The 12,023-nt window shown below is 45.9% G+C and overlaps 3 protein-coding genes across 3 annotated transcripts; 2 read left to right on the forward strand and 1 right to left on the reverse strand.

Annotated features, from left to right (window-relative positions):
• Positions 1 to 1,659: 1,659 nt before the first annotated feature.
• On the forward strand, positions 1,660 to 2,469 carry CCR75_009674 (uncharacterized protein; the record flags this gene model as incomplete). Its single annotated transcript, XM_067967713.1, has 1 exon — positions 1,660 to 2,469. One exon carries the CDS (start codon positions 1,660 to 1,662, stop codon positions 2,467 to 2,469), a length of 810 nt encoding a protein of 269 aa, XP_067821725.1.
• Positions 2,470 to 2,772: 303 nt separating this feature from the next.
• Positions 2,773 to 3,264, forward strand: CCR75_009673 (uncharacterized protein; the record flags this gene model as incomplete). Its single annotated transcript, XM_067967712.1, has 1 exon — positions 2,773 to 3,264. One exon carries the CDS (start codon positions 2,773 to 2,775, stop codon positions 3,262 to 3,264), a length of 492 nt encoding a protein of 163 aa, XP_067821723.1.
• Positions 3,265 to 3,681: 417 nt separating this feature from the next.
• CCR75_009672 (uncharacterized protein) lies at positions 3,682 to 4,035 on the reverse strand (the record flags this gene model as incomplete). Its single annotated transcript, XM_067967711.1, has 1 exon — positions 3,682 to 4,035. The coding sequence occupies one exon, from the start codon at positions 4,033 to 4,035 to the stop codon at positions 3,682 to 3,684; it is 354 nt and encodes a 117-aa protein (XP_067821724.1).
• Positions 4,036 to 12,023: the final 7,988 nt, after the last annotated feature.

Raw genomic sequence — 12,023 nt, forward strand, 5'->3', positions numbered from 1 at the left:
ATTATCAGACATCCTAGTGGATAGACTTGGAGCTCGCTTGATCGCGCAGGCGTAAAGTGTCCCATTACATGCAGGTACAGGCTTGTCCCGCTAAAGCGAGACAAATAGTGAGGGTTACGATTCAATCAATCGACAAAAATTCTTGATATGAGATAGACATATGATAATAAATTAAGCTAGACGACTTCTCAATTATGTAGCGAATGAATATTTGAATCAGCGCAAAAGCGTACAAACGTCGCCGTAAAAAAAAACGTTGTTTTATTGTCACCGTGCCTGTGATGATAAATATAAATAAAGTTGCCGAAATACATTATGGTCTTTCTACCTCCCTTGAGATAGCGCAGTGTATCGCTAGCAACGGCGACAGGCACCATACCAAAATTGTATACATCCCACATGCCGTTTATTATATGCGCCAATTTTTACGGGGTACCTTTCGTAAAATACTGCCTCCGTACTATCTAATACACAACAGTGAAGGTAAAGGTGCCTCCGAATACTCCACGTACACATCATGCAGAGAAAGGTTTTTATTTGCAAAGACTTTCAGCAACAAAAGTACTCTACTAAGATTGACCTCGTATTTAGAGAAAGAAAAACTGTATCAACACAGGTATTTCCTACGTATTTGAACCTTCTGACTGTCTTAATATACAAGTCAAGCAAATTGCGACTTATTGCTAATCGCATACTCGTGCGTCTAGCAGCGATGGGGGGGGGGGTTGATTTGATTACTTAAATCATCTAATGAATAGAATTGTCAACTACTGCCACAATTATAATATAAAGGTGATATTTTTGGGGAACCGGTATAGACACATCCCCCGTTTTGGTATAGCCACACACCCTCATCGTTTGTTCATATCGATTAAATAAGAATACACATTAAAAATAAACAGTTCATTTTTCCGCTAAAGCGCAAAATTGACAATTGCTCAATTAAAATCGATATTGATCCTTTCTGGACCTTGGTACACCCCGCTAAATTACATTTGGGAAGCGATATAGCCACACCTTGTTCCGGCGCGGCTGCTAAATGCGTATCGATCACATAACTCAACACAGGTACTCGGAACTTGACCGACGACTTCAATACTCAGCTCAAAATGCAGGATCAGGTGAGAAATCTTCAGCAAAAATCCCTTAAGCAACAAAGTCTGGATAAATTTTTTGAAGTGGTCCCCCGGCAGTAGTTTCATATTTGTACGGCGATAAATTTTTTTGGCCTTAATAATAAAAATAAAGAGAGCTTTTAAATATTTGGCCTGCCCAACATGGGACTCGAAAAATAAGGGGTTTTATTGACCAATTTAATATTTAAGAAATAAATAAAGTCGTTTTCCAAAATTGAAATTAGTTTTATGCTCATCGTTTCAATCCAAAAAGTAACTTCTATATAAGTTGGCATTTTAAGGAAATAAAGCAAAATTACCGATCAGTCTCATTCGGAACGATGACTCCAAATATGTTTTTAAAGCAATGACCCCATCCAACAATTAGATGAAGGCCTGATTTTAGAAATATGTTAGCACTCCGAAATAAACGATAGTATAACTCGGCGATCAGTCTTCCTGCCCCTGTCAAATCCTCCTGCTTGCTCGGCTCAGATGCCTCGCAGCTGCCCCCCCGAGCCTCCACTTCGACACTTTCCAAGCCATGAAGACGGCACTTTTCACCACTGTGATCAGCGCATTCGCACTGATCTCAGCGCCTGCGCGTGCTTCTCCGATCGACATTCGACGGAAGCTCATTCTCGGAGGTTCCGTTGTTAAAGGCCACGAAAAGCCGTACATGGTTGGACTTCGCTCGTCGGAAACTGGCAAGATCTTTTGTGGCGGAGCACTCGTTAGTTCTACCCACGTACTTGCGGCATCGCGCTGCACGATGAAAGACATTCGCTGGGCATCTATTGGCTCTCATACCCGCAGTGGCAACAACGATGGAGAACTACTTAAAGTCATGTCAGTCATGAACCACCCGAATTATTCGCTCAATATCGAATTTAGCCACGATTTTGCGCTACTAGAGCTTGAAAGACCGAGTTCGTTTGCCCCCGTGAAGCTTGCGGCAGCCGACGACTCGGACTTTAAGGAAGGAGCGATGGCGACGGCCATCGGTTTTGGACTCACGAGCGAGGGTGGTGTCATGTCCGAGAAGCTCCAGCGCGTTAATTTGCCGCTTCTCCGAGACGACGAGTGCGAAAAATCCGTTCGAATCGACGATTCCATGGTGTGTGCAGGTGGTGTAATCAGCGCGGATGTCTGCGATGGCGACACGGGAGGCCCGCTCGTTCTCGAAGCTGCGAATGGACATGGCAACGATGTTTTAATGGGGGTTGTCAGCTGGAGTCGAAACAATGCGTGTGGCCGTGGGCCTTACTATCCGGGGGTATACGCGCGGGTCTCCCGTGCTCGAAAGTGGATTGATTCGCTCGCTACCAAGTCGTGTTTTATTAGCGGCAAATGATTATTAAACCCAGGTAGAGAGCACTTGATGCGACATAATTTTTACGATAAAGTTTTTTTGCATTAGAAAAAGTCGGGAGGTCGAGTTTCTAGAAATTCCTTTTTCAAACGTCACATTAATTTAACTCATTCCCTCGAAATTTCTCTTGAAAGCATATCAAATGAAAAAAAGTGTCGATGTTTTCTTGAAGTAGCAGTGATTTCTTTATGGAAGTGTTGAAAATGTTTGATTGGTCGATTAATTGATGAAAATCCTGCTTATTTTTTTCTATTCAGTTTAATTTTTGAGTCGCAACCGCGAGGAATGGACCTATTCAACAAAGCCAAGGAGACATTAAAGAATGGTGGCAACTCAAGCAAAAGTGGCGGCATCAAGGACATTGACGTGGTTCTAGGTAAAGTATTTAATGTGATGGATAAGTATCAAGTAAAGGAAAAGGCAGCTGAATTTGCCCAGAAGCAAATTAGCAAGAGAGAAGACCAACCTCGGCACGTGGGGAAGAAGGATAAGTCCATTATCGTCAAGGCTAAAGAAGCTGCGGAGGATTTTCTCGCGAAACAAGGCAACAAGCCGGTGGCAAGCAGACCTGTTCAGTCGAACGGGACTAATTACGGTCCGTCACAGAGCTATCCTGTTCCAACAAGCACGTACGAAAGCTACCAGGAGTACTGGAGTCGACACGGCAGCTCTAATAACGGCCCTTCCATGCCGACACACTACAGTGAAGCCATTCCTTACGCTATACCTATTAATCATCAGCCATCTTCAGCGTCATGTCATCCTCCCTACGTGTGAGAGTCTATCGAATCAGTGCCGTGAATCGCTTCGTGGCTTGTCTAAGGCGGCTTGTCAGGGCCGACTTCTATCAAATAAGGATCGGACTTGAATGGAATTAGCAGGGTTTGAACAATTGGCGTTGTCTTTTCCAGTGGTCGAGCTCTTCAGCTGTGCACATCTCGCTGCTTGCTAATCAACTACAACATTTAACCATTTAAGCATTTTGCAACAATATTTTATCGGGCAATTTTTTGAATTTAATAAAATAAGTCAGCCGCTGTCTTACAGTAAGCTGATTTATCTTTTGTGATTGCAACTTTTAACAATTCCCTAGAACGTTTTTAGGCGCTGTTTACGTGCATAGCTCCAATAGCGGAACTTCGAGTTAAGCTTTACAATATTTAGTTCAATGCGAATAAAAACGACCACCAAAACCTAAAAATTCTTTGAAAGAAAACCCTTGGCCTTGCCAAAGACATCGTCCATTTGATTGTCCTTTTTCCCCTTAGTGTGCTGAGGTTTCGACTGACCCTGTTTCGCTAGAAAGTCCTCTGCGGCTTCCACGGCCTTGTCGATCTTCGACTTATCCTTCTTCTCAACGTAATTGGGAGTTTGTTTCTCACTCTCGCGCTTGGCCACGCGTTTTTGGGCAAACTCGGACGCCTTTTCCTTAGCGTGGTATTTATCGGCGGCATCCAAAGCTTTGTTAAGAATCGAATCTTTCTTCTTGCTCTTACCAGTCGATTTATCGGCGGAGAACGTACCCACAGCTTTATTGAGGAAGTCCATGGTGTACGTGCGACTGCTGTTGGAAAGTGAAGACTTGGGTGTAGTGGATTTTACGGAGAAAAAAAGACTTCATCATATGACACAAATCGTATTAGATGCATCCCGTATGATGCAAAATTCCTCTTGCACAGTACAAAAAAGTTCAGGAATTAGATGATAAATTAGTTTTGCGACGATGTTTGCTCTTCGTTCTTAAGAAAACAACTTGCTTATGAAGATTATATTTAAGATATTATATTTAAGATATAATCTTCATAAACAAGTTGTTTTCTTCGTTCTTTAGAAAACAACTTGTTTATGATTTAAGATATTATATGTAAGATATTATATTCAAGATATAATATATAATCTTCATAACCAAGTTGTTTTCCTTCGTTCTTAAGAAAACAACTTGTTTATGATTTAAGATATTATATGTAAGATATTATATTTAAGATATAATCTTTATAAACAAGTTGTTTTCTTAAGAACGAAGAGCAAACATCGTCGCAAAACTAATTTATCATCTAATTCCTGAACTTTTTGTACTGTGCAAGAGGAATTTTGCATCATACGGGATGCATCTAATACGATTTCTTTCATATGATGAAGTCTTTTTTTCTCTCCTGTAAAATCCACTACACTTAAGTCTTCAGAACGAAGAAAAACAACTTGTTTATGAAGATTATATCTTAAATATAACATCTTAAATATAATCTTCATAAACAAGTTGTTTTCCTATAAACGAAGAGCAAACATCGTCGCAATACTAATTTATCATTGTGGAATTCAATTCTATTTATAGATTAAATATAATTGAATTCCACAAATATATAAAGGCTGTAACTGTAATCAAGGTGATGTCATCGCTCACAATTGATACGTTCAGAAGGCTTTTTGCAATGGCCAAGATTTAAGCTAAAGCGTACGCACGTCCTATTACCAGGTAGTAGTCTGTCAAGTGACCATTTCTTTCCTTGCTCACTACTCTCCTCAGTCTTATTAGCAAGCTAATAAAGTTAGTGAACGTAACAAGCCCAATCATTGTGTCTTAAATATTCTCGACAAAGGTTAAAATTAGCGATACATTAATTTCCCAGCCTTGAGCCAATATAACTTGTAGGCGGGCACGTCTTAATGCGGCCACGCTTTACCTAGACACACACCCTAGCACAGCGAGGAAGCGGTTAAACCGTCTTCTCTTGCGTGCAGTAAGGTAGTTGTGGTGGGCGCCTTAGCGACCTCACCCAACGCACTAAGTACTCAAGTAAAGTGTCGTCACGGGAGCGGTAATCCGGCTCCTCGTGCGCACTTACTAAGTAGGAAGTTTTTTTCAGACTAATTTATATTTAATCGTATTAAATATAAAACCTAATTTTACCAATCAAAAATGTCATCTCAGTAGATAAAACTATTATGTATTGCGAGCGTATCTTTCTAGATACCTCGCATAATGGATGACGCTAGGCGTCATCCCTCCTAATGTGAATGCACCCATGTGCATCACATACACAAGGGGTTGGTCACGAATGTGCACCACACCCGAGTGCTGGGTCTAATCACTTTAATTTAGTAGTTGACCATCCCCTTAAGTACACCAAAAAAGCACTGTGTAACATTAGGGCAACTTTAGCCCGTTACACCATCCCCCCCTTTAAGAACCATTTTAGTTCAGGTTGAACTCGCCTTCAGCTTTGGTGACTTCTCTTGTAAAGAGAAGTTTACAGTGCTAAGTATAGAGAGTCTGTATGACCTCATCCTAGGCAAACACCAACCAGGGATAGACTGGCGTACACGCACAGTTGCGAACTCTACGCAAGACACCGGAAAGGATGTGCTCATGCGAGAGGCGTATGCAACTGATGTCGTGTCAAACACAGTTGAGGGTGCGTTGACGGGATGTCAAACGTCACCAATTCCTACCCAGCTCGTGGAGACTGGGGTAGTGAAAAGGACGATGACAAGTAGTCATGCGCTCGAATGTCCTGCACAGAGCTAATAGCATGTGGCAGTAGACGGCGAGCTGACAGGAAGTCAAGCGTCGCATGAACCGGCACAGTGCCTAGAGCCTGGTGCGGTTGGAAGGGGTGCGTTAGCCAGGAGTGCAACGGCACCTGCTTCACAAAAAACGGCTGTGGTGACTCAAAGAACGAGTACCCGATAGATTAGGACGATCAAAAGCACGTCTAAACGGGTGTGACCTTTGGATCTGTTCCTATTAAAGAGGACGGGCCTTCGAACGAGGTGTTCGAGGCCGTCAAAGACAAAGTTGCGGAGGCATCCTCAGTTGAGGTGCTCCGGCAAACCTTTAAATTTGCCGAGGAGATAGTAAATCTCCCAGATGTCGTGGGATATGTTCCTTGTCGAATTACAGGAAGGAACGATTCACGGAGTAGTCACACCAGTTCCAGAAGAGAACTTGGTGGATTGTTACTTGTCGTCCACAATAGATGAGAGCCTCCTAGAAACGGACAAAAGTAAACGGTTCGCTGCTCAAGGCTGGGGTGCCTAAAGAGACAGTCTGTTCTTGAGGTTCTGTGTAAACATCGCGATGTGTTCCCAGAAGATGTGCCGAGCCGCCTACCAGCAGAGAGGGGCATCGGGCACGAGATAGACCTCGAACCTGGCACCAAGTACTGTGTGACCATGGCCGTTGCCGAAAGAACAAGTCGATTATATCGATGAGTTCTTCGACAAACGAGCCAAAGCGGGACATATGCGTGAGAGCAAATCGCCTCACTGCAGCCCAACCTTTTGTGTGCGCAAAGCCACAGGTGGATGGCGCGTGGTTCATGCTTACAATAAGCTGAACACGGCGACCATACCGGTCAAACGCCAATTCCGCGAAAAGACGTTTTGTTGAACTCCATGAGAAAGTCAACTATTTTTTCCGCGTTGGAGTTAAAGGATGGCTACTATCAGGTACTCATGCGAGAGTCCGATGTAGCTAAAACAGCTGTAAGCACCCCAAGCGGTATGCGTTGGGAGTGGTTTCTGATGCCTTAAGGTTTGAAAAACGCACCAGCGACATTCAATCGAGTTGTGGCTCTCGTGATGCGTCATCAACGTGCCTACGCGCTCCACTACTTTGGCGACGTATTCGTGCATAGTAGGGCGAGGATGGGCTGAGCGCATAAGAGTCGCACAAGCGTCATTTAGACGCTGTGTTGTAGACCTTAAAGAAAGCTTAATTGTACGTCAACTTGCGAAAGTGCGTCATAGGGGTCCCTGAGATACCTGTGCTGGGTTGCATCGTAGGTACACATGGTGTACGAGCAGACCCAGACAAGGTAAAATCGGTAAAGGAATGGCCAATTCATTCCTAGGGTTGGCTAATTATATATTTGCATAAATATGGCAAGGTTATCTGAGCAAACTAAATCATCATCTGATCTCCTTAAAAAGGACACAGAATGGGTCCGGTCAAACGAACAAGAAGATGCGTCCCATCGGTGAAGCAATCGCTTGTAGAGGCACCGGTCTTGGCATTGCCAGACGCGGATAAGCCATTTTGCGTCATGCGATGCAAGTAATTTTGCAATCGGCAGCGCGCTCATGCAGAAGGATGACTACGGCGTTGACCGCGTCATCTCTTATCAGTCCCGGCTTTTAAAAGTGCGGAACTGAATTACCCTGTGCATGACAAAGAGCTACTTTCAATAAAGTATGCTCTTGTCAAGTTTCGTGTGCACCTATTGGGCACCGAGCCATTTGTGGTTTATGTGGATCACGCATTACTGCGGATCGCAATAAATCCACCGCAACTTTCGTCTAGAATGGCAAGATGGTTAACATTCTTCTCTGATTTTTTTTCAAATTTGAATACAAGCCGAGTAAGTCAAATGTCATGGATGATGCTTTATCGCGCAGACCAGACTTCGAGGTAAGACACCAGGAAAGTTTTTCTAGTGCGAAAGCACAATTTCAGCCGTCGACGTTGGCAGCCATGAAGGCATACCACGTGACGAGCTCATTAGCCCATGAAATAAAAGAGAGCTACAGTCAGGACGACTATTGACGCCTGCTGTTGGATCTCTTTGGTGGACGAAAGGTAACCCTTTCGTCGCACCTGAAAGCAAAGCTAAATGCTAAGCTACAGTGATGGCCTGGTATGACATCAGCTGTCACTTTGTGATCCCTTGAGAATCTATGTGTCTCATGACACAGATCTAAAGATGATGATCCTTCACGAGCTCCATGATGCGCCATCGAATGGGAATATGGGCCGTGAAAATAGATTTTTTAAAAGTGCCAGAGGTATTTTGGTGGCCACACCAATATCGATGAGTGGCCAACTATATTCGCTTTTGCGAACAGTGTCAGCGCATTAAGCCTGCACCGTCCAGCAGTGCGCCACTGAAGCCGCTACCGATTTAGCGGATTTTTGGAATTCAGTACGGTAAAGGAAGCCGACAGCGAGCGCATTTCATTTCTTGCGCATACTCTTGCAGGGATCGCTTTGCTTGTCGAATTCCAAAGAAGTGCGCCTGAAGCTACACTTCGTTGTTCGGCGGCTGGTGTATGGAGCGAATCTTTTCCTTATATGTCTCATCGACGATTACTCGCGTTACGTCATCGCGTATTTCGGCAAGAAAATGAGCGAGGTACCTGATCGTTTCGCTGAATGCAAAGAGCTTATGGGAACTCAAGCTAGTTGTCCCATCCAGCGTGTCGCAGCGACAATGGAGGGGGTATACCGGTCATTCTTATGTGTAACTACTGTACGAAAAATGGCATCGCTCATCAAAGGTCTGCCTCGTATACTCCTCAACAGAACGGACTTGCAGAAAAACAAATCGAACCCTTGTAGAAATGGGAAGACCGATGTTACACTTCCAGCAACTGAGCAAGGAATGGCCAGGTTCTCTTGCAAAAAAAAACGTCTTCGAACGCGTTCCGAGGTGACATAACACCTAACGAGATGGTCTGCAAATCCAAACCTAATTTCAAATCCCTACGTGTATTTGGATCACGTGAATTTTGTACATGTTTTAAAGCTGCGCCGTTCCAAGTGGGACAGTAAGTCACATCACTGTATCTTTCTTGGCTACAGTACGAGATCTAAAGCATATCCCGTATGGGACGAAGTGACAAACGTCTTATTACATCTCGCACAATTGAATTAGATGATTATGGACCCGTGGACCGTCTCGTTGCATAACAATGACAAGATCTGAATTCGTACCTGATCAGTTCGTCGACACCGATGATATTGCAAACGACCAGGGTTTTGTTCCAGCAGCGACACAACCTATTGTTGATGTGGACATGGAAACGGTTAACCACGATGATAAATATTGATATCATTGAAATGCCATACCTCTTCATCATATATATCAACCTTCGTCGGCACTGCAACAGACTCATCATGGAGCACAATCAAGAACAGCAGCTATACAATTGAGAGTGTTACAAGAATATCAACTTACCACAGCGATCAGAGCAGGGAAATAATCACATCATATTTAGCAAGTTGGGTAGTAGAAGCCGCCGAAGCTATCACAAGCCTTATACTATTGCCAATTTACCAGAAATATATGTACGAAGATCACCAGCTCTTAGTGTTGCACCATCGAGTTCCACATGTCTAGTGGCTGGTTGCTTTTAAAAGTAACTCACAACTCATAGGGCCGATCGCTACTTAAAACACCGGACGAAAGTAGTGAGTCTGATCCCAAAAGGCTTCGTTTCGTTTTAACATATTTCGAGCTTGCCTTATCAGCAGTGGATGTACCTCAGAGTTGTGCTGAAGCATGAAGCGGCTGCCTCATAAGAAGCTATTCATGCAGAATTACATCAATCACACAAGGGATATTATCGAAAGCCCCCCCCTGTAATGGNGACCGAACCCGACCTTTTTTGTGAGAAGCGAGATTCCGTCCGTCTAAGTCAGATTCTCTGTCCGCCGCCAGAAGAGGAGGGGAGCTTCTGAAACCCCGTTTGCGAGCCGCTGAGGACCTGCCTGGCCTCATGCTTGCACTAGAATCCGGCATGATAGCTAATTGGGAGGATGGAGACGAAGGCAGCGGTGATACTGCGTCTCCCGCGTTGTATACGACGAGATCCGTATGACACCCACTGGCTGGCTGGTAATCATCCACCAACGGCATGCTGCTGGAGCGCTTCTCCTCTAACTGCTGCCCAGCTGTGGTTTTGTTATTCTCTTGACAGTGACCGGGTCCCTGCTGCATCGTTGCCTTCGATTCGTCCAATGAATCCGTCAGGTTTAACCAGTCGCCCCCCTCGTCCGTATGGAGTAATGCCGAATAGAGGTTGCCCTCACATCGAAGCACCAAAGGCGGAAAAGGAGATTCTCCCACTTTCGTCGCTTGGATCTCATCTATACACGCCAGTATAGAAAGTGGATATTCTTTAGCGGAAGCCACCGCCCGCCCCTTAATCTGAAGCGCTAACGGATGGTACGTCCGACAGCTCCATTTGCAGCGCCTGCCTCTCCTTGGAGGACAAAAATGTCTTTTTGTAAGAAAATTGCGGCCATACCCAGTATGTCTCGCCCCCCCCCCAACAATCGGCAGGCACCACCGAGGTCCTGTCCGACGGGGTGGCCGCATAGTCGGTCAAGAACCATCGCAGTTGGGAAGCTGACTCTTTGCGTGTCATACTCGACCATCCCCTGCCAACGTTTAGGAGGGTCTGACTCCTCTGGTCGTGAGGAAACTGTTCCTCCAAATTTAATAGCCCTGAACACTTGATGCCTCGTTTCATACAGGCTGTCAAGAGCTCAAGATCTTTTGTAGGGGCTGTCAACGCAGACTCTGCGACAGCTTGAGCGAGCGAAATCGCCAAACAATTGCCCGTAGCCGGCGTTACCACCTCACGAAGCCCGAGAATGCGAAGAAGCTCCGTTAGGTGTCCAGGTGCAACCGTCGGCTTGGGCTCTATTGGTAGTGGGTATCGCTGCTCGTCCGGCAGCTGCTTGAGGAGCCGCTCGTAAGTCAACCGCTCCCGTCGCTGCTGGGTCAGCAAAGCTGGGCCCGCTGTGACTACCGCCGGGCCTCGATCTCCGGCTTCTTTTTTACGCGCTAAATCATTTGGTTGCAACTGAGGAGTCGCTTTCGTACCGGACGATTTTGGAATCAGCGTGGACGCAGAAGCCTCCCGGGTTGAACCAGAGGCCTCTCCTCCTCCCGATGGAGCCGGGGATTCTTCCTCGTCCAAGTCTAGATCCTGCAAAACATGAAAGCCGCCGCTGCTAACGTTTACCCTGGTTGAAGTAGCCGAAACTGGGGTCTTGAGCTTGCGGCCACTTCGATTGGGGCGCGTCAACCACGGATGCTCGGGCCGGGGTTTCGGGGCAGGAGGGGGTGACCCCTCGTGCAAGACCCGAGTAGTGTACACCGAGTGCCCAGGGATTCCAGTCGTCTGGGGCTCGGAGACCGGTGGAGGAGAGGAAGCAGCAGCAGGCGCCGCCGGCGTCACCGCAGCTTGTGCCGCCTCATCGGCCGATTGCTGCACACTTAGACGCCGCTGCGCCATCTGTCGCATCTCTTCCGGGCTACCGAAAGGTTTGGCGAGGTCTTCTACCCTTGGAGGTCAGCTTCAAGAACCTCTAGCCCACCTGGACCGCGCAGTTGAGCATCCGAGAACTGACACCCTGACGCCGGGTGCCCGAGAGTGCCGACTGCAGACATTGCAGGCGACGTCCGACGTCTGGATGCCTGACGATGATCGGTGTTCCGAACCAAAGAATTCCTACAATGCTTGTAGAAACGTTGGACATCCCGCTAAATGAAATGTTACTTTCCATGCGGTAGAAGTGCGGGAGTTTGGGGTGCATATGTCCATGTCCTCCAATTCAAACTCTGTCGGTATCTTTAAGCGCAAATACGCAAAGATGCGTCAAATATCATCAAATCGAGTCAAATTGGAAAGCGTTACAGTGTACTCCGCCCTCGGATGCCCGGAACGCCCGTCGGGATCACGCTGATCTGACCACACCGATCCCCTCACCGGCTGGTGGACATTCTCGAGCGTGTACACGCGCCCTT

The sequence above is a fragment of the Bremia lactucae genome, linkage group LG2 (genome assembly GCF_004359215.1).
Source record: "Bremia lactucae strain SF5 linkage group LG2, whole genome shotgun sequence".
Taxonomy (NCBI): domain Eukaryota; phylum Oomycota; class Peronosporomycetes; order Peronosporales; family Peronosporaceae; genus Bremia; species Bremia lactucae.